General features: G+C 48.7%; 1 protein-coding gene across 2 annotated transcripts in view; it reads right to left on the reverse strand.

Moving 5' to 3' along the window:
- Window positions 1-16,435, reverse strand: part of CMYA5 (cardiomyopathy associated 5) — a 249,381-nt gene extending 232,946 nt beyond the window's left edge. The window contains exon 1 of one of the 2 annotated variants that reach the window (XR_011201397.1): window positions 16,150-16,435. Coding sequence is in view for 1 of the 2 variants with exons in the window: in XM_069223208.1 (XP_069079309.1) it covers window positions 16,150-16,265 (116 nt within the window). In the remaining variant the exon portion in view is untranslated. The remainder of the gene's footprint in view (window positions 1-16,149) is intronic. The other variant, XM_069223208.1, reaches the window with a different exon arrangement.
- Between the last annotated feature and the right edge of the window lie 6,835 nt (window positions 16,436-23,270).

The raw sequence follows: 23,270 nt of genomic DNA on the forward strand, positions 1-23,270 counted from the left end.
AGAATCTCATGCATTGATGACACAAAGGAGTATACTGAGAGACTTATTAGACTGAAAGCGTAGTTCAAGATCAAGGGCAGAATTTTTTAGTTCATGGTAGACTACGGCTCTCTGTGTAGTATAATAAATACCTAAGAGTATGTTTGTGTGAGAGCAGCCAAATGTTTGTCTGTTACAAAGAATATAAGTCCCGGGGGAACTAAGGAGAGAATTTGTTTAATAAATATTTTATTAGGTTTTGCAAAAAGAACATAAAGGGCACCAAGAGGCGCTCCAGTAGAACCTTGTAACATGTCGGCAAGACGACATCAATACCGTCGTCTTCTGTGTCCAACTCATACTAGTCTATCCAGCTTCCCCATATTTTCTGAAATTTGAAAGGGCAACCTCTGCCTTTATAAGTCACTCTCTCCGCTACCATAAATAAATTAATTCCTTTCCACCATTTCCCCATCGTAGGTGCCACAGGTGAGCCCCATTGCTTAGCAAGGTCACGTTTAGCAACCACCAGGCCCACATTACACAGCAATAGTTTCATTTGTGGTATGTACACCTCATAGGGTACTCCCAGCAATACATATTTAGGGTCATTTGAGCGTTGCACCCTCAGAATGTTGCCAAGCTCGGAGAGCATGCGGTGCCAGGGTTTGTAGGATCGGGCACATCGATGCTGTGTGAATTAATTCACCCTGCTCCTATCCACATCGTAAGTCGTGTAGTGAGACTGCTTTCACCATTTTGTGCAGGTGGGTTCTGTTATATTAGATCCAATGTAGAATTTTGAATTGAATAACACTTAATCTGGCTCTAATCGCCACTTCTCGGGGGAACATCAGCGCTGCTTCCCAGTCTTGATCATCAAGTTTACAAATGTCAGTGTCCCATGTGACTCGCAATGTTAGGAGGTTATCGGGCATGTTGTTATTGATAGTTCTATAAGTGAAGGATATTGCTTTCTCTTGTATTTTCCCCCATTAGGAGTCTGCTGTCTAGGGGTACATATTCCGAGATGTTTGGTGGGACATGTTCAGCCCACCAAGCATGTGAAAATTGAAGGTATTTATATTATTGGCGGTTATGTAATTGAAATTCTTTCTTGAGGGAGGCAAATAGCATTAGGGCCCACCCTTCAAGACATCCCCTATTTTAGAAATGCTTACTTGGTCCCAGGATTTAAAGCCTTTTAGTTTGGTAATTTCTTTTAGGGTCTTGCCTGGCCATACCAGGGTTTTCACTGGTGATTTTACGTTTCCAACCCATATAGGAGGTCCAGGCCTGCAGTGTCACTTGGGTAGCTGGTAACAGCCACTCCGACCTCCACCACCACAGAGTTAGTGTTGAGGGTGAAATTGTAGCTTTTCCAAAGCTCAAGTGGGATGATCACTGTCTATAGAATCCCAGTCATTGATGGCTATCAAGTGTGATGCCCAATGGTAGGCCCTAATGTCAAGAAGGGCATTGCCGCTGTTGTATGTGTTGCACTGTAGCTTGCGGAAGGCTAATCGGGAGTGTCCATCAGCGCACAATAATGTCCTTAATTCACTATCTGTTCCATGAAGAGAAATTTGATATTGTTAGACACGTGTTGACTAAAACTGAGTTTCAAGACAGATCAACTGAAGTTAAAGTATATGTGGCAGAATCTGGCCCTCCAATTTCGTAGTGGCAGCAACAATACAATCTTCACATAATTATCAATCCATGGGTTTCTAACCAGGTTATGGTAGTGAATGACATTTCAATGGTTGGAATGTTGAGGGGGCAAAATTGGTCTTTGCGCACAGATTAAGACAATTGAAAGGGTATGTGCATAAAATTGTGCTAAAATCTGATGCCGTCCCCGTCCATAAATAAAAGGGGGTACCCATTGTTGTAAGGAGTGAGGTCCAGAAAATGCTGGGTGGAATGGTGAGTGAGGGAGTTATTGAGCCAGTGGAGCGCCCTCAATGGGTTTCTCCAGTTGTAATTAATGAAAAATCAGATCATGCCTAAGATTCTGTGTTGATCTGCAGTGTTAATATTGTGACTGAAGATTTTCATTTGACCAACGTAAATGAATTGGTATTATTACTTAAAGGTAGATATTTTTTCAGTAAGCTTAATTTGAAAAGTGTGTACCGCCAAATCAAATTGCACAGAGATTCAAAACGGCTTACAGTCTTTATAACTATGAAGGGCATTTTTCAGGTTACTAGAATGCCATTTGGCCTATTTTAGGCTGCAAGTGTCTTTCAGAGAACGATGGCTGAAGCGTTTGGGGGTATGAGCTATGTAATATTTTTTCAGGGTGACATTCTAGTGTTTGGAGAAACTACTGAAAGTCACAACATTACACTCAAACAAGCGTTAGATAGGCTTAATAAGGTGGGCTTGGGTACACGCTCTATAAAAATGGGATGAAACCAAAGAAAGATCTGTTGAAGGCCATTAAGGAAGCAGCTGCTTGGGTCCTTTTTAGGTATTATGGAACACCTACTCTAAGTTTATAAAACAACTTTGCAGACAAAACTGAGGATTTGAGGAAACTCCTGAGGAAAGGATGTAACTTTGCTTGTGAAAAAAACAACAGTGTGCTTTTGACAATGCAAAGGATGAAATGCACAAGTCAGATGTGTAGGCTCCATTTAATACATGTCTCAAAACTATTTGTACAGTGGATGCCAGTTCTGAAGGGAGTGGGTGCTGTTTTGTCTCAGGTTCATGCCAGTGGTGAAAGGACAGTGGCTTTTGCCTCGAAGGTCATTCACTCTCACTGAAAGAAATGTTTCTGTAATTGACAGAGGTGCTTTGGCTGCAGCATAGGGAATGGAGTATTTACGTATGTATATTTGGGGTATTCAAGTAACACTTTGCAGGGATCACAGACCTTTGATTAAAGTACTTCTGCCAGGAGGTGCAGAGAAGAGGTCCTCAAGACTGGCAAGGTTCGCATTTCACCTTCAAGAGTATCGCTATTACATTAAACATATTCAAGGATGGCGTAACACTCAAGCTGACTGCTTGCCATGTTTACCCTTGGACTGGCAAACTGCAGATAAAGTTAATGTGGATGTGTAGGAGAAAAAAGGTGTGGTGATGAGTGTAGAAGATGTGTTTGATTGCAATCAAAGTGCTATATCAAAGGAAGAGAGGTGCCAAGGAATGTGGGGTGATACTAATTTAAAGAAGGTTGTTTTGTTGATTAAAAAGGGAAGCAGGAAGGAGAATTTGGTTAGTGTGCAGGTGCAGCCATATATACAAATTTTGGATGAGCTGTCATGGTGGGGGACGATGTGGTAATGAGAGAGAACAAGTGGAGAGTGGATGATTGCAGCTGCACTGGATGCTCTGTAAGCGAGCTCTGTGCTGGGCCCACTCAACATCCTGCTTCATAGGCAGCCCTTGACCACTGCAGGTGTGCATTAGTAGTCTAACCCCCTCTGGCAAGCACCATAACCCGGTGGAACCGAAATCAGGTGCAGACTCCATGCTGTGTAGCTGCGGAGGAAGCCAGCGTGTGGGGCCTGCGATGGCCACCTGACATGAGGGCCTTGTGATAGGGGCCATGACTCGCCTGGGAGCAATGTCCGACTCCGGGTTGTTGCGTGCCAAGTTGGATGCAGTGACTTAAGGACGCAGCACCAGAGGCCCCGTCCCTATATAGAAGCACGCCCGACCACTGGGGTCGGATTCAGCAATCGAGGGGAGCGGCAAGGGTGCCTGTTGAAGAAACGACCTGAGGTATGAGTGCCTCCAGAAAGAGAGTGTGCCAGTGACTGTGGCCACCAGGGGCATCTGGGGAGCATGGGCAGTAGACGGAGGTCTCCTGGCATGTGAGTGTCCCAAGCTACAGACACCGCAGACGAGGAGGGCCCGCTGGAACACCAAGATGGCGTAGCATGGGCAGACCCCCAATTGCAATGATCCCGGGGAACAGGACTTCACCCCTGGGTGCTGGGACTGGCGCTGAGTGAGTAGAGGTGACAGTGCCCCCACCCACAAGTGACTCGATCACTGCACCCCTCTGAACAACTATAGGGGGCACACCTACTGTTCAGGGCCTCTGTACTGCCTTGGGAGCCCAGCACTCTTGCCCCCCTCCTTCTAAGACATTCTGTGGCCTGTCAAAGCCCTGAAGTTGAAGTTTAATAGGCAGCGCACCAGGACACCATCACTCCTGGACCCCAAGCACACAGCATGTGGTGTGGTCCTGAAGACTCATCATAGGCCATTCCAAACCACTTACCTGACATGGGCACCTGGGCTTGACCCCTACCTACTGCCTCGAGGACCTCTGGAGAGGTCTCCAAAAGCCTCACACCTCAAGGCAGCAATAACGTATTCTGTGCGCCCATCTGTGGTGTTCACCTACTGGAGGAAAGAGTGTCTCACCCACTGAGACCCTTATTGGAAGGCCATGTCTATGACCACCACTCTCCTGCATACTCTGACCATTTCCAAAATATTTGGGGGCACCTTAAGTCACTAGTCGGTATACCTCTCACAGACCCAATTGCTACCCCATTTTCTCATGACATCATGATGGGGAAGCCTAGAGCCACCAAAGACCTTCAAGCGCACTCCAGTGCCCCGGTGGCACCCGTGCCCTCAGCTGCCCAAATTACGGATGCACTACAACAACTGGAATACAGTCTTTCTAAGCATGCAACGCAATTTGACAAGGTCCTTAATGTCATATTAGAAACCCAAATTTTGCTGAAGGCGAAATAGACGCATTCTCCTTGAATGTACACCTCCTGAGAGCAGATCTACCCACAAACTAGTGGATTGAGTCGATTAGATAGAATCCACACTGACCTTTATGGGCCCCACAGTGCGCAAATTAAAAGCTAGCCTTGCTGCCATGAAGGAGGAGGTGGTCTCTTTGCACTGCAGAGTAGAGGACGCTGAGGGCCGCTCCTGACACAATAACATCCATTTCTTGGGCTTCTCTGAATGCTTGGAGCACCCCAGTACTAAGCTCTTCCTCAGAAACTGGCTGGCCACCACCAAACTGGAGCACAAAGTCCTGAAGTTGTTCTCTGTGGAGTGGTCACACCACATCCCTGGCAGGCCACCACTACCTGGAGCACCACCAAGACTGCTTCTTGCTTGATTCCTCAACTATCGAGGCCGCGACCTAATCCTCACTAATCCGGACTTCATTGCTGAGGTGCAACAGCTAAGAGGCTCCTACATGAAATTTGAACCCTGCGAAACTCAGGACAGTAGTTGGCGAGACCAGCCATATCTTCGTAATACCTGAAGGTGTATGGTCCATACCAATAAGGGCAACCACACAAACGGGGACAGGATTGTCTCACTCCCTAAACACAGAAAACGCAGGAGCACTCGAGTACGGCCCACTCGAGCTCAGGAGGCCGCAGAACATGCACGAGCACTGGAGGAAGCCTCACAGCATGAGTTTTTTCATCCTACCGAGTCCCGAAAAAGTGTTGGACTCTGGCCCGGACTCCAGAGACTCTGGGTCGATGACCATGCACAGCACTAAAGGCCTAATGTGACTTTTTCACTGCTACCCTTCCGCTTTCACTGACCGAAGGGCGGGTTCTGTCATCCCACTACAACACCTGTGGTATCAGGTTGGCGCTCAGTTCTCCAGGATGGGCCCAGTCTGAGGAGATCATGCCCAGTTGTGACTGAGCTCCCATGTGGTCTTGCTTGTTTCCTTTTGTTTTCTATGTTTCATTTGTTTACATGTTGAGGAATTCTTGATAGGGACGTACAAATCCTCTGACCTGGGAGGGATACAGCCGCACATACTTACTGTTATAACTATGTTACTTATTGATACACGGGAGTCCACTAGTGAGTAGGCGGCACACACAGGCACATTCAAGCATAGGATGGCGCCCGATACAGCGCACTGCTGCATCACAGCTGTGATGCCCACTATTCACCCGCATAATGGCATCCACCAATTTTAGTCACACCACGCAATACAATATCTTAACATGGAATGTGCATGGCACAGCCACTCCCACCAAGCGCTACCGCTTTTATGCGTGTATCAAACGCAGTCACACATGTCACCATGCTGCAGGAAACCCATCTTACACCAGTGGAGTTGTGTAAAGTCCATGCGAAGTTGAAGGGACAGCTATATGGCAAATCAGTATCAGCATACGCCTGTGGAGTGCTCATTTGGATCGCACCAAGGGTCCCATACGTGATAGATAATCACAGGGAAGACAAGGGAAGGACACCTGGACGGCACCCCCCCTTTCACTAGTGGCAATCTATGCACCCAACTTTGACCTGTCGGGTTTCTTAGACACACTAACTTTTGCACTCTTTTGAGATCCACACCATCTGGAGCTATGGGAGGGGACTTTAATTCCGTGCCAGATGTGGATATTGACCGGTCTGACCCCACCCCTCCACAGAGTGCTAGCTGCGTCCACATAACAGAACACTTCCCTAACTGACTCACTCACCACCGAATACACGATGCATGGCGGCTTATGCACCCATTGGATCGCGAATACTCCAACTATTCCAAGGTCCATAACATACACTCCAGAATAGGCCACTTTTTTTGTACGAACCACTTTGGGATGCAGATATCCCAGGCAGAATACCTAGCACGCACCTGATCAGATCACTGCCCCCTGCAGCTCACCCAGATGACGGGCAAACAACATCCATCGAGCTCTACCTGGAGAGAGAAGCGGTTCTCGATCCCCCATTTCATGAAGACCTGATATCTTGCATCTGAGAATACTCGGAACATAACAAAGGCTCTACTCCATCTGAGCATTGGAAAGGGATGCATATAAGGTTGCAGTGCAAGGTCACTGTCTGGCACCCTCTGGGTGAGTTTGCCGCCTCCTACAGATGGAACTGTTGGCTCTTGAGTGAGAGCTACGGCCCCTGAAGACAAGGGTGGCAGAGAGCACAGCAACGGTCAAGCAGTTGCAACAGGTGTACCATCGATATAATGAAGCGGAAGCACGTCTAGGGAAACACATCTATAAGTGGCGTATGACCATGCTACATTAGGCGGGGAAATGCTCGGGGAAGCTGCTGGCATGGCTGCTGAAGGAGGGCCAGCGGCAGACACTGATTGGGGCCACAAGGTTAGATAATGGCACAATAGTCACATCACATTTGGCTATTAATACTGCATTCCAAAGGTATTACCAGGAGCTGTACAGAGTAACAGCCTCTTCACCACCGTGACACACTGAGAGGTTCCTACATGACCTGCCGCTGACCAAGCTTGACACACTACAGCAGGCCAAATTAGATTTACCCTTACAGCTTGATGAAATAAAGGCAGCAACCTCCCAAATAGCTATGAGCAAAACACAGGGCACAGATGGGCTGCCAATCTAGTACTATGCCACCTTCTCCACCCACACCGCTCAACACCTGCTGGAGTTGCTTGCAGAGTACAGAGAGAGAACAGCTTTCGGCCTCACTATGGGAGGTCTTGCTGGTAGTCCTACTCAAAGCTGACAGGGACCTGCTGAATATTTGCTCCTATCGCCCTCTCTCTCTTTTGAACCTTGACTATAAAATCCTAGAGTGGGCACAAGCGAACTGCTTCCTCCCCACAATCACCACACTTGTGCATGTGGATCAGTTGGTGTTCCTACCTGGGAACAGTACTTTTACTAACATCTGCCACCTAATATGCCTCATAGATGGTACACCCTCCCCCCGCAGCCTTCGATCGTGTGGCAGTGTAATCAGACATGGAAAAGGTCTTCGATACCATGAGCAGGGACTTCTTAATACTGACCCTTGAACGTATGTGGTTGGGCCCTGGATATCTGGGGTGAATTTGCACACGGCACAGCAACCCAACAGCACGGGTCAGAACAGGCCAGCTAATTTCTGACAGCTTTGCCATCCAAACAGGGCTGCCTGCTTTCTCCGCTAATCTCTGCTCTCACAATAGAACCGCTGGCTTGTTACCTGCAACAACACGCACAGCAACGGGGGATCCCCGAGTTAGGTGCACATCACATCATCTCTTTTTATGGCAATGATGCCTTAGTTTACCTTCGGGACGTGGGGGCCTCCCTACCCGTGCTTGATGCTGCTAATAGACGAGTTTGGGGACCTATCAGGGCTGAAAGTGAACTGGCTCAAATCATGCCTATTCCCCCTAAGGGCAACCCCTAAATTACTGCAGGACTTCTGTTGCGGTGGTGCTATGACACATTTACATATCTGGCATCCACATTAAGCAGTCTGAAAAGGATGTGAGAGAGGGCAACATGGATGGCATGGGATCCATTCACAGTTCCCTCTCCTTTTGGTGCTCGCTACCCTTGTCCCCAATGGGGTGGTGTCAGTCTCCAAAATGCTGATCCTCCCCGCTTGCAATTTATTTATTTTTTGCGGCACTTCCAATAGTCCTACCCAAGAGCTTTTTTCCCCAGGAACTACATGACCTCCAACTCGACTTAAAATGGAGCAATGGTCGTCAACGGGTGGCTCTCACTACCCTCCAACACCCCTTAACTGAAGGGAGTCTCGGCACACCCAACTTTGAGTTGTACTACACAGCAGTACAACTACAGCGGCCAATGTCCTGGCTACATGTGCCTGCAAACCCAGAAGTTGCAATTTTTGTGGGATCCTGGGAGACATGAGAACCTACACGCAGCTGACTGCACTGGACACCCATGCAGAGTGACACAACAGATGATTGTGGCCCACACATGCTGGTGTAGATTTGTATATGTTAATGGTCCCAATATCCCGTACTACCCATCCATTATGATCTGGAACCTATTGTGCCTCAACACATCAACACGTCACCACAACTGGGGACCTTCAAAAGAGGCAGGAGTTAAACAACTGAGCGAGCTTTACGATGAGGGCACCCTCCTGTCCTATCAAGACATCATGGACTTCTACTGCATAGTATCGGTCTTTCCTGACCTTCCACACCATACATCATGCACTACGAGCCAAATGGAACATGGGGAATAAGGAGGTACCCCACTCCCCCGCACTACATGCATTACTATTGCAAGATGGCATGCGGAATGTGATCCCTGCGCTCTACACATCCCCTAATTCTAAGCCACCAGGGTACACAAAGGGAGCATGCGCCAGATGTGAAGGTGTCCTACCATAACCACTCTCAGCCAGAGCGTGGGCTATGGTGGTTTAGCAGGTGAAAGATGTATCCCACAACCCGAGATTCCGATTTACCCAGTTCACCTACCTGCACCATGCCTACCTCTCACCGCAGCGCTTCCAATGCATGTTCCTAACCCTAGCACCTGACTGACACCGGTCCAAACGATCTAATGCTAGCTTTTACCACATGGTATGGGACTGCCGACTCCTACAGGCGGAATGGCGGGAGGTAGTGGACGTTGTCACTAATCTAGCGGACCACCCTCTAGTGCCCAAACCCGAATCTTGCTTGCTGGGACTCTGCACCAGGGTCTGTGGGGACAAACACCTTAATAGGTTCCCATTTTCGTCCTTATTTAGAGTCAGATAATGTCCTAAAAGGTGCCCACTCCCCTGGACCTCCAGCTCTGGCTGGCTACGGTATTGGCAAGGATGCGCACAGAAGCAAACACATTCAAGTTGCTGTGGACAAGCGGGGGATTGAACACCGACGGGGAAAGCTGGAACTCCTATCACCCCAAAGTTGAAGCAAAAAATGACACACGCCCACTGTGAAATATTATTCCCGCTATCACCACAAAGTGCCCCAAACACACACACGATTGAGAAGTATATTGCTAAAGGACCGGGATCCCCTGAGGGTTTACGGGACGGCGTACCAAAGGAACTTCCAACTCACTGTACCGCCTGATGAAACCAAGGGCAAACTCCTTGTATACTTGAGTCCACCTTGGCTCCCATGGTACCATCCCCTCTTGCCATTAGGACTCTCGTATGACAACTAGACTGCTGGACTTGGGGCGGCAGCACCGCTGCTTGTAGGCGACTGAGTCACTCCCACACCTGTTGGCAGCTGTCAGCCCAACCCTCCCAGCTCTCTAGCAGCACCTCACCCAAACCAAACGGTAAAGCTAATTTGTGACAGCCTTGAGCATGGAACTCTGAAAAAGCCTCAAGGAAATCATGTTAAACAAGTCTGTAACATACACATAGGCAAGAAAAGAGATGCAGGATAGTTTTTAATACATTTATTGAAAGACTGCAAACTACGATTAACTGCATGAGCTGTAATGATTAGGATATTGAGGAATAACAAAATCTGGATTGTGAAAATCAGAGATGTAAACATGAAAAACCCCAACATATTGCAATGACAGATTCATAATTCCTACTTAGAACCTAAACTCTAGTTCCTAGCAAGAGCACAGCAATGTAAGGGAAATCTGTCCATGATGTGTCCATGAGAAGCACACTCCACCCCCATTACTGTGGTACAAGGTCAGGCCTTCAGCCTCCAGATCAGGCTCCGCAGAGACACAATGGCTGAGTTTGGCAGCAAGTCGGCATGCAGCATGGATGTAAAATCCTGGCTGGAACCCCCTCTAATGCCCTTTGTCCAACAAGATTTTTTTTATGCAAACGCAGATATGTACCTAAGCACTGGACTGTTTACGTAGTCTTGTGGTGGCAATACAAAATATTATCCTGTGTGCCTCGCATTATCTTCTTGTGAACCCAGTGTAAAGGAACATGATGCAAAATATGTCATCCATAACACTGATAATGACGCTTCTACAGAACAGCAACTGATTATGAAAATAAAAAAACATGGCCATTAAAACAAACTAAACTGAAATAATAAAAAAAAAAAAATGATTACAGAGTGTATTATCTGGGTATAAGGGCACAGGCTGCAAGCCTAAGCTAAGCCACCACTGTGCCCAGGCAGGGAACTACAAATGGACCCACAACACTCCATGAATGACTGCCTTCCACTCACACAGGATGCCATCCCTGCACCCCAAACCCAAACATTGATTGCCTATTACTAGCCCACTTGCACAACACAACTCACTTGTACCAGCAGTGAACTCCACTGTTAGTCTAGTTCCTGGTTTGTTAAACATGTTTGTTTTAATGATTCTTTTACAAGGAAAACTGCAAAGGCAATGATATGCAGCCCTGATGTCACTCTTGCTATGTTATTTATGGAGATTAAACATTGCCCTTATGACCAAATGTTACAATAATGCCATGTTATGCCATGAAAAATCAATAAAATACATAAAGGAGCGAGGATAAGTTTGTCCCCTCATTTAGTCTGTGATTTAAATTGCTTAACCTAGCTCATGAGGGTCACTAGGGACAAACGTGGACAACAAAAAAAAAAGGTTGTAAGAGAATTTTTGGTGGCCAGAGATGGGTGGTGATGTTGAGCATGGGTTTAACAATGTGGTACTTCTAAAAGAAATGCATGTGAAGAAGTGATACATCATTCTGAAATGATGTGGCACAGTGTGGGCATGGATTTTATAGAATTAATAGGAAGTTTGGGAGGAGAGCTTAAGTTTGCCTTGGTGATGGTTCTTGTCCACACTAAGTGGCTGGTGGTGAAATGTCTCAGGATGATCACCACAGGAGCAACCATAAAGACCCTGTAAGACATTTTTAGGAAAGAAGGATATACCTGTAAATTGATTACTGATAATGGCACACCATTGGTTTCAAAGAAGATGAGAACATTTTTGGGAAGGTGTAGTATCAAACATCTGTGTACTAGTTTGTACAACCCATAAGAAAATGGCATTGTAGAGAGAGCTAATCACATAGTGAAAGGTGCTATTCAAATGGCAGCAGCTAACAGAAAAGATGTCAGATCAGCAGTTATGGATTTAGTATGGGCTAGTATGGGCTTACTGTACAACTAGGAATGGAGTTACTGGAGAATTCCTTTTGAATTGATATGGGGAAAAAGGCTGCCACAAAGATATTGCTGGCATGGATAAATATTTGATGAGCAATGAGACTGAATACCACTCTCCCAGGGCTAAAGGGAGCAGGAAACATCTGTGTGGGAGATTATGTGAAGGTGAGATCAGGCTGGGTGGAAAGTGGTTTGAGAACATTTCATAGGCCATTCAAGGTTAAAGAGGTGCACTGTTATTACGCAGAACTGGAAAATAGGGAACAGTGGAATTGGAGAAAGGTAACATGGAATGGTGAGGCGAGTCATGTGGATGAGGAGGATGGTTGTTGTAGCTTCATGTTAATGGACGATGGTGAGGTATTGGGCAGACATGGCAGAGAGGTTCCCAGGGTAGTAGTTTAGAAATAATGTGAGTGGAATAGAAAATAGAGGAGGTTTAAGCCGGCAGGAACACATGGAGATGGTGCCTATAAGGGAAGCACAGGAACCAAGAAGAACACAGATTCCAAAGGGCTCATGAATATTTGAGAAATTTGGTTAAATAAGAAACCAAGAAGAACTCATAGATTCTGCAGATACTGAATCTTTGAGAGATTTTGTTAAATATTTTTTCTGTATTGTCTGTACTTGTATTATTTTAGTTTTTGTTTTATTCATGCTTTGTGTTTTCTGGGTCTGTAAGGGGGAGATGTGTTCTATCCTGAGCTGGAGTAGGTTCATTCCGGCACAGGAATGTTATCTATGTAATTTAGAATGTTTTATGAAGGATCAGCGTAGGAGTTCCACATGAGTCAGTTGGTTGGCTGGATGGTGGGGAAGGACTGTGTGAGGCCGTTTTCTTTAGAATAAACTGAAGCATTTTATCTAGATTGGGTGGAGCATCCTTAATTACAAGAGTTGCAATAAAGCATTCCAGAGAATCAAGAAAAGAGTCAGTGGCGTAGACAAGATGGCTTACTTTAATCCACAAAGGTGACCAGCTGGACAAAGGATCATCCTGGCTCATCATGAATGAGGGTATGACAAGTGCCTGGTTGGGTCATTTGCCAGCAGAAGCCTGGCGGATGACAAAAAGGCCAACTCAGGTCCAGAGAGAGTTTTGCAAAAGTGTGGGCTACCACCTATTTGTCTGCAGCAAACAGTTCATTGTTATAATTGAGCATGAGGTACTGGTAACAATATTTGGCAACCTCTAAAGCAAAAATAGCACCTTGCTTTTAACAGTTGGAAATCCAGCTACAAAGTACACTTATGACATAAAACACAACCTGGGTTAAGACTAAGATCCAGACCATCACTCATAGAATAAGAATTTGCAGTGTGTGTAACACACCTCTATTCCTGGATTTCAATCACTGAAAGATCACTTCACACTGGCTACAGGCAATTGGCAAGGTGGAATGATTCATGGCGACCCTAAAGAAGACTGTACAACACATAGAAGCTGAGATGCCGCTATACCACGCTCTCAATACACTTCTCAGAGCTTACTGAAACATCCACAAAGCTCTTCAGGAAAATGACCAAATACACTCATGCTGAAATGCAAAGTGCACAACCCAATATACAGGCGGACCTCTAAAATCAAGGAGTTGAAAAAACTAGGTGACAGCAACAGTGACACTGAAGTATGCCATCAAGATCAGCAACAACAAGGGTAAAAAATAAAGGATACCAACTGTAGAAGAGTCAAGCAATTAACCCTCACTGTAAGAGACTTAGGGCCACATGTACGAAGATCCAGTTTTGCGACTCGCAAACTGCGAGTCCAGCGAGTTGAAAAACCAGATGTACAGCATTGTCAATTACACTGTCTGCGATTCGCAATGGGGTCGCAAATGACCTACCTCATGAATAGTCATGAGGTAGGTCACAATTTGTGACCCCATTGGGAACTGCGGCACTCACAGGGATGGTGGCCTGCTGGTGTCAGCAGACCACCATGTCTGTGACTGCTTTTAAATAAAGCAGTATTTTTTTTTTTTTAAATGCAGCCCGTTTTCCTTAAAGGAAAACGGAATGCATTTTGAAAACAAAACTGAAAAGTTTTCTTTTAATTTTTTCAGAGCAGGCAGTGGTCCGTGGGACCACTGCTTGCTCTGAAAAATTTTTTTTGCATGCATTCACTCCCTTTTGCGAATGGGTTAGCACCAATTGAATTTGAAATTCTGCGAATCGGCCCCTTTGCGACTAGAAAAATGCTTCGTACATCTGGCCCTTGGTGCTGATTAAACAAGAACAAAGGGAACTCGGACATCAAATACCTAAGCTGTCCATTTCAAGTCACAATTAGAAATGGAACCATGATCACAGCAAGTAATAGGGAAAGACAAGTAACAAGAAACATGTCCCACTTTAGAAACCATGTGGCCTACTCCAAAATAATGAATCACACAAATTTCGTTAGTACGTTAGACATAATGGGCGCAATTTATTTAACATTGATTTACAGAACGTGCCCCTTCCCGATATTTTATTAGGGGCCATAAATCCTTCCTGGCAGGTTTATCATAAATAAAAATGTCAAATTGATGACCTATCTGGGGTCAAAAATCGTTTGTGACCGAACTTCATAAATCAATTTGAAATTTTTATGATGGCCCAACACTAAACGACCATAAATCACTTTCTGCATCATTGCCTTGTCAGCACCTGTCAATTATTAATCAGTCCAATGTTTTATGAGGAACTAGAGTCTTTGTGCTTGCGTTTCTCCTTTTATGTGTATGTAGAGGGACTCTTGTACACTTAACTCACTACCTTTGATGGTTTGTTGCGTCCTGCCATCCGGCACATCTGAGCTGCAAGCACTGTGTTTCATGTACCTCCTCAATTGACTATCTTACTGTGCCGTAAGGCATCCCAGGGTAAGTAGTCCTGCCACCCTGCTGTGCCAGGTGTGGCCTCCCCAACATCCTTGAGTTCCTTACTGCCACCCTTCAGCTCAGCACCACCTGTGACATTTCGAAGGCTCTACCCTTCTTAGGTGTGGGTGTTTTTTTTCCTCCTCGCTGCCTGACCACCCAATTGGATGTGGGGGTCCCAGGTGTGGCAGCCCCTTTTAAACCTTAAAAATCCCCTATGGGGGGGATTTCAAATTTACGCCAGGCTTCCCATTGGCAGCTGGAGTTTCGAGCCCTTACTCCCCTGTTTGGAGCTTCTTGCGCCCCTCCTGTCCGAGGGGGCGGGGCACAGGGGTGCCATTTCCTGGGCCTGTAGTCTGTTTTTTGCATGCTTTCACCCCTTAGCGAGCTCTTTTCCTGGGCCTTACCAGGGTTTCCGCTCCGGACCTATAGCCCCCTGTAGGTGCAGGCCTTCACCCTGAAGTGCCAACAATCCAATAGATCCAAACAGCAAACGTCGATAGACCAGCAAATTTACGTTATCAGACGATGATGGCTCAAAAAAAGATCCAAAGACCTTTGCTCCGGTATATCGCTATTATATTTCCACCTGGGGTAAAGTGGACAATGGGGGAAGCATTCAAGGACTCCACGCGGGAAGAACGAGGAAGTGCCCACCTTCTATGAGGTATCTGCTGTGCCTCATTAAAGCGTTGCAAACCAATGCTGATGATCATGTATGATGAGCCTTTACCACGAGGACAGGGTGCGCTTTCTGCAAGAAGTGGCACACTAGTCAGCCATCTCTTATGCACCAACACGACCTCACATTTGTAGGGGCTTGGTGAAGTACTGCAGCAATGACCAGATAGGCGACGAAAAGGAACAAGAATCTATTTTTGCAGAAATGCTAGAATCTTCTCCCCGTTGCCCAGGCATACTGGGTATTTTTTTTAAACAATATTCTACACGCATTCCACGCCAGACAGTCTGCCGTGCACCAGGGGCCACGGAGTGGAAAAGAAGAAAAATACACAGAACCTCAACATGTTTATCAGACGTCAGTCAGTGGGGAGGAGCTGGTGAAGACTCCCAGCTGGCGAACTTGTCAGAGGCTCTTTAAATAGAAGAGTCTAGAGGCCGCCATGCCTCAGGGCCAGTTTACACAGCCTGGAAAGATACAGCATACACAATGCCCTTGCGTTTGTAGGGCTACAAATGCAAGTAGTCTAATTCGATTGTGTTTCAGTTGCCATCGTGAATGTATTTCTGTTGGGTCTGACCTGCTGAGGGGTGAAAGTGCTATCCTATAAAAAACTGTAACAGAAGTGCCGAAGAGCGGTTGATACAATCCTCGTAAAGTTTCTGAAGAGTTCCCGAGAAGTGCCAGTGCTTTGGAAGGCAGCAGCGCCATGACACGGGCTCGCTGTAAATGTCCGTTTAAAGCGCTGCTGTTTGCGCGAACGAGGCGCCCGCCTATCCCAGTGAGCACCTTACCTGTCTGACAGTTCCTGCGCCTCCCCGGGCTCCAGCGCCGCCTCCGGGGCCTCGTCCTCCAGTGAGAAGGACACCTCGGAGGCGCGGTCGCAGTCTGCGGGATGCAGGCCCTCCATGTTCTGGCGCAGAGTTTATTCCTCCCTCGGTCGCAGCCCGGGTAGCTGGAAGAGACTAGTCATTCCGGCAGCTTCAGTTCTCCTGACTCAGGACAGGCTTTAAATAGCATGAGAAAGATATACAGCAACACCACCAAGATTTGCTTCGGACAGGCTCCCGCCCTCCCCTTTCAGCGCAGCGCGGGTTGGGCCCTAGTGCTGTGTTGCGCGACCTGCGCTCTGCTTTGAACGCCTTGATTTTACCTGCCCAGGAAATATGCCTTTGGAGTCGTCATGCAAGCTCACCAAGCTGCTGTTTAATAGAAAGGTACCAGAGCTTCTAAGCACAGCTGGGGTAATTCCACGGAAACGACGGCGGGGACGAGTAGCCAACCTGAAAGTGGAGTACTTTAACTGGACAGGTACTGTCACGTGCACGTGCACTTCTCAGCAGGGGTTTAATGGTTTTGATGGGAGAGTACCGGCACAAAGGTACTCTTAGACAGTGCTTACCTACACTTCTGTAATACAATTTCCGTACATGCCAACATTTTAGAAAAGGTAAGTGGAAGATTAAAAAAAAATAGTCGGGAGAATGTACCTCGGGTAGGTCGCTCCCCTGCTCACGCAGCGCCTCCAGTCCCTGACTGCCTTCCTCTCCTGTGAGTGTGCTCCCCCCTTCTTGCCCGTGTACCCCGAGTGCTTGAGCTTGTGCTGGTGCTGACTGAAATCCCTTTTCTCTCCTTGTATCCCATGCGTGTGCCCCCGAGTGACTGAAATTCCCCTTTTCTCTCCTTGTATCCCGTGCGTGTGCCCCCGAGTGCCGTGCGCCGTCCTCCCCTCTCAGCCCCTCCTTTTTAGTAGATTTAGTAGGCTCTTGTTCCCTTTTCGCCGTCTTGCCGCTTTTCCCGCCGCTCCTACCGCGCTTTTCCCGCCGTTTTTTGCCGCTCTTTTTTGCCGCTCTTTTTTGCCGCTCTTTTTTGCAGCTTCCAGCTCCCCTGCCCGCCCACCTCCCGCCTCCCAGCTGACCCCGCCTCCCCACCTACCCCTTAAATGGCGGCCGCTGCGAGGCCGCGCAGCGGACGCGCGCAGCGGGCGCGCCTAAGGCAAGCCCGTCTGCGCCCGTCCGCGCCTGGACCGCGCCTAGTGCCCAAACCCCTGGCCCCCGCGCCCCCCGCTTGACCTATGACTCCGCCACCCTCAACCCCGGCCGCACGCCGGGCTGCTACCGCGCCACCCCCAAACGTACCCACGGACCCTTCACCTGCAGCAACTGCCGCTTCACCTGCCTACGGACCCACACCGCCACCACCAAGAACGACGCCCCCGGAAGCAACCTCGAATGCATCCTGGTCAACACCCGCTCCGTCCACAGGCACGCCATCGAACTGTGGAACCTCATCAACTCAACGAACCCAGACATCGCCTTCCTCACCGAGACCTGGATGAACCCCTCCTCGGCACCCGACATCGCCATAGCCATCCCCGACGGCTACAAAATCATCCGGAGAGACCGCTTCAACCGCACCGGAGGAGGCATCGCCATCGCACACAAAAGCTCCATCAGCATCTCGACCCACACCGACAACTCACTTCCCGACGCCGAACACCTCCACTTCGCGATCCACATCGACCCCAAGACAACCCTAAGAGGCACCCTCATGTACAGACCACCAGGACCCCGCACCAAGTTCAGCGAAGACATCGCAGACTTCGTCAACCCCCACGCACTCTCATCCACCGACTACATCATCCTAGGAGACCTCAACTTTCACCTGGAGAACCACACCGACAACAACACCACCGCCGTTCTAGACAACCTCGCCAACCTGGGACTGAAACAACTGTTCAACACCCCCACCCACTACGCCGGACACACGCTCGACCCCATCTTCTCCTCAAGCAAACACATCACCTTCAGCCACACCACCGAACTCACATGGTCGGACCACAGCTGCGTCCACTTCAGCTTCAAGAAAACCACCGTGCATCACCACACCCGGCAACCACCAAAAAGATACTGGAACCGAATCACCACAGAACAACTCGCAGCAACGCTCTCCCTGAACCAACCCACCAGCACCAGCAACCCCAACGAGGCCGCCAACAACCTCACCAACTGGATCTCCGACTGCGCCAACCTCCTGGCCCCTCTGAAGACCCAAACCAACACCAACAACCACAAGAAAAACTCCTGGTTCACCACCGAACTCAAAAACTCCAAGAAAGAATGCCGCCTCCGCGAGAAGACATGGCGCCTCAACCTGACAGCTCTCAAGGACACCACCCGCCAACACCACCAACGCCTCCGCACCGCACGAAAAACAGCCTACCAGAACAGACTTGACAACAACGCCCACAACAGCAAGGAACTATTTGGCATCGTCAAAGAGCTCTCCAACCCGGACGCAGAAACCAACCCCATCCCTCCCTCACAGGACCTCTGCGACTCCCTCGCGACCTTCTTCCACCGTAAGATTGCCGACATCTACAACAGCTTCACGACCACCAACATGAACCCGCCCCCGGAAGCCGCGAACGACCTCTCCACCATCCTCGCCTGGAACCCTACCACCACCGAGGAAACCATCCGCGTCATGAACTCGATCCACTCGGGATCACCCTCCGACCCCTGTCCTCACCACATTTACAACAAGGCCGACAACATCATCGCACCCCACCTCCGAGACGTCATCAACGCCTCCCTCACCACTGCTACCTTCCCTGAAAGCTGGAAACACGCAGAACTCAACGCCCTCTTAAAGAAACCTACAGCAGACCCCACCGAACTCAAAAACTTCCGGCCTATCTCCCTCCTACCGTTCCCCGCCAAAGTGATTGAGAAAATCGTCAACGCTCAACTCACCGCCGCCCTGGAAACCTCTGACTCCCTCGACTCCACTCAGTTCGGATTCAGGGCCAACCACAGCACCGAAACCGCCCTCATCGCAGCCACGGACGACATCCGAGCCCTGACCGACAAGGGTGAAACCGTGGCCCTCATTCTCCTGGATCTCTCTGCAGCCTTCGACACGGTCTGCCACCGCACCCTGATAGACCGCCTCTGCAGCGCCGGCATCAGAGGCAAGGCCCTGGAATGGGTCAACTCCTTCCTCTCCGGAAGGACCCAGAGAGTCCGCCTCCCCCCCTTCAGATCCGCAGCCACGGAGATCATCTGCGGCGTACCCCAAGGATCCTCCCTCAGCCCCACCCTATTCAACGTCTACATGACCCCCCTGGCAAACATCGCACGCAAACACGGACTCGACATCATATCCTACGCCGACGACACCCAGCTCATCTTATCCCTCACCAACAACCCCACATCAGCAAGGACCAGACTGCACGACGGCATGAAGGAAGTAGCGACCTGGATGACAGACAGCCGACTGAAACTGAACACAGATAAAACGGAGGTCCTCATCCTCGGCCCTACCCCCTCCGCATGGGACGACTCCTGGTGGCCCCCCGCCCTAGGCAGCACTCCCCAACCGACCAACCACGCACGCAACCTCGGCTTCATCCTGGACTCCTCCCTCTCGATGACCAGACAGGTCAACTCGGTGACCTCAGCGTGCTTCAACACCCTCCACATGCTCCGCAAGATCTTCCGCTGGATCCCCATCGACACCAGGAAGACCGTCACCCACGCCCTCGTCACCAGCCGCCTGGACTACGGGAACACTCTGTACGCCGGCATCACCACCAAGCTGCAGAGGAAACTTCAACGGATCCAGAACGCCGCAGCACGACTCATCCTGGACATACCTCGCCACCACCACATCTCCGGACACCTGAGAAAACTCCACTGGCTCCCGGTCAACAAGAGGATCACCTTCAGACTCCTCACCCACGCACACAAAGCCCTCTACAACCTCGGACCCAAACTCATCAACTCCCGCGTCTCCTTCTACACCCCTCCGCGCTCCACCGGTCAGGCCTTGGCAGCCGTTCCCCGCATCCGCAAAACCACCGCCGGAGGAAAATCCTTCTCTTTTCTGGCAGCGAAGACCTGGAACTCCCTGCCCAGTCACCTTCGCGCCATACCCGAACACCTCCCCTTCAGAAGGCAGCTCAAGACCTGGCTCTTCTAGCACTGACCCCCTACCCCCCAGCGCCTTGAGACCCTTATGGGTGAGTAGCGCGCTTTATAAATGTGATTGATTGATTGATTGATTGTATTGTCCCCACTGACTTAAATTGAAGCAGATGCACTCTGCCTGAATAGGGTCTATTGATATGTGTGGTGACACTGTCAGACAATCAGAATTTCATTTTGACCGTTAAGTAACATAGCACAATTCTAAACTCTATAGCACAGTTCGAAACACTGTTTTTGTTTGTGCTATGTAAAACTGCCAAAAGTAAAATGCTGAAGCCTGTCAAATGCTTTTATCTCTCCCTCCAAGAGTTAAGGACAGAGTGTTAACCTTTGATGTCAGAAGTCCTTATGGGAGGAGGGGGGATCGGAGCGTGTTTGGCATTCTCTGTGGCAGTTTTACAGAACCCCAAATCGGGTTTCTGCATGTAGGAAGTGGGAGGTGGGAGACTAGCCTTTAAATCAGTAGTCTCCCTTCTGTATCAGGAGGGTTGGCATGTGTGCATTACAATTACTGAGTGGTGCACATGCCTGTCATGAATTGCACCATTCAAGAACAAGCACTGGCAAAAGCCAGTAGGTCTTGCCTATGCTACATGAGCAATGAGAAGGGGGAACAGAACAAGCAACATGGGCAAACAACACGGCGGGAAAACGAAAGAAAAAAATAGTACTTCGATCACAGCGTGAGCAGCAGAAAGACACTAATTAAAAAGAAGCAATTAGAACTTGTTCCATACTTCATCGAAGTGAGAAACAAAAGAAGAGGAAGCAAACCCAGTATGCGTTAGCCAATTAAGAGGCATAAAATAAGAGTGACGTGAAGCCCAGCAATGGGCGGGCTCCAAGCCGCGTTTGGTAAGTAAACAAAATGTCTTGTAAGCAACAGTTTATGCGCTGTCTCAAACAAGACCTAAAAAGTAGAGCAAGTAGGATTTACTCCAGCAGGGGATAGAGTGGGCACAATGTGAACACGAGGAACGGGTGCACTATACTTTCCACAAACAGCTAAAAGGGGCACTAATGAAAGCTTCCAATACTTAATGGTGTGCAAGTCAAGGCTTAATCCTCCAAAGAGGTTTTCCTGGGGGGGGTTCATAACCCTTTCCTGCAGAAAAGTGAATGATTGTGACAAAATAATACATTTGCAGCACAATTTCCAGAGGCATTGGGTCAGAGCAGTAAGTGTACATACAGACAGTAAAAAAAAAACTAGAACTACATTTAACACTGCTCAAATAAATTTTTCATTCATAACTCCTGAAAGGATTAACAGATTCCAAGTTTTTTTTTTATAAATCTGTTGAGCAGTCAATTAAGAAAAAAAACCACTAGTATTTGCCGTATGAAAATTCAGTCAGTGGCTTGTGTGTTGGGTGTATAGTGCATAATTACAGCTGGTTGAGTCATAGTTGCATCCGATTCGGGTCCGTTGGGAAACAGATATAGGCAGAGCATTTAATGAAGAGGAATGTCTAAACGCGGTTGAGTATCACATAACTCCAGATTCCAATTAGCAGAGTTCTATATTCTATACAGAGCATACCATATATCAGCCAAATTAGGAAAATTCTTCCTGAATATCCCTACACATTGCCCCCAAAGTGCAACATCGGATGCTGACTTTTTCTACATGCTGTGGGCATCCCCGCAGATTGCCCAGTATTGGTATCGGTGACTGGTGTGTTGACTAGTTTACTAGGGGCACCTGATCTATTACTGGGGGCACCTGATTTATGTACCCCTGAAATTTGTTTATTTGGCAGTTTAAGAGATCAAAAACTACCAGAGCATAGTTTAGACCAGGTGTCTCCAACCAGTTGATTGAAAGATACCAGTAGCTCCCAGACACCTTCAGAGTAGCTTGGAGCCTTGAGTACATTTTTAAATAAGCACAAGGTCACATTTTACTTTTAAGTTAAGAGAAGGCTATGTTTACTTTATTATCATCAGACTGTAGATAGCAGAGCCAGATAATGATCAGTGCTCAGTCAAATTTATGGGCGAGGCAGGGGCACAGAGGTGAAGAACTGAAGTGTTTAACTTGGGTCATGGCCAAGATGGAGGCCGCAGCAGTTGAGCTTTAGCGAGCTCCACGGCCACCCCACACGCAATCTGTCTGAAATCCTACAGATTCTCCATAGCAGTCAGCACGACTTGTGTGCCACGCCTTCTGCCCTGCTTAGAGATGCCGACTGGGGCCAGCAGGAGAGTGCTGACCTTCCCCTGAGCGAGACAGACAAAATCCACGTGGTGGGGAGCTGCGGCAGATGAGAGGATCTTCGACTCAGCCATGTTACATTATAGGAGCTGTGTGCGTCGGACAAGCCCAAAGGAGTGCAGCTCCACATTGAAGGTCGGCCCCGCCTGAGGTGCTGGGGGTGTCTGTAGCTGCTCGCTGTGAGGCATCTCCCAGTCAGGGTCTGAGACCGGACCACCCACCCTAACGTCCTGAGGCCGCTGTCACAGCCTGCCTGCTGCCCTAGAGCACGTGCCTCTAGACTGCGGAGATCTGAGGTGTCTAGGGGACACGAATGAGGTGCGGGCACTCTGGGGAGCCCCCCCTCCATGAGATGATGGATATTATGGAGGGTCCCCCATGCAGCACAGTGTATGTGCCCCTGCACTGCTGAACATTAAGCCTCGGGCTCTGCTCGCTGCCTGGAACGCGGGTGGGAAAGACTTGAGGAAAGTGCAGATGTACAGAGCTGCAATCGTTGTCTTCTGCGGACTCTCCTTGACCCGGAGGTGCAAGGGGCACTATTCGCTACCCTGGTTGGAAACTGAGGAACTGTTGGGACGCTGCCTGAGGATATGGTCTGGCTGCTGATCTCCCTTGGGGGCATGTGGTGTTCTCCCTGGGCCCCCCACCTGGGGTTGGATGCCTGGCAGATCACAACACTATTGAAGCCACCAAACTACTTGGG

Source organism: Pleurodeles waltl, chromosome 1_1, assembly GCF_031143425.1.
Source record: "Pleurodeles waltl isolate 20211129_DDA chromosome 1_1, aPleWal1.hap1.20221129, whole genome shotgun sequence".
Taxonomy (NCBI): Eukaryota; Metazoa; Chordata; class Amphibia; order Caudata; family Salamandridae; genus Pleurodeles; species Pleurodeles waltl.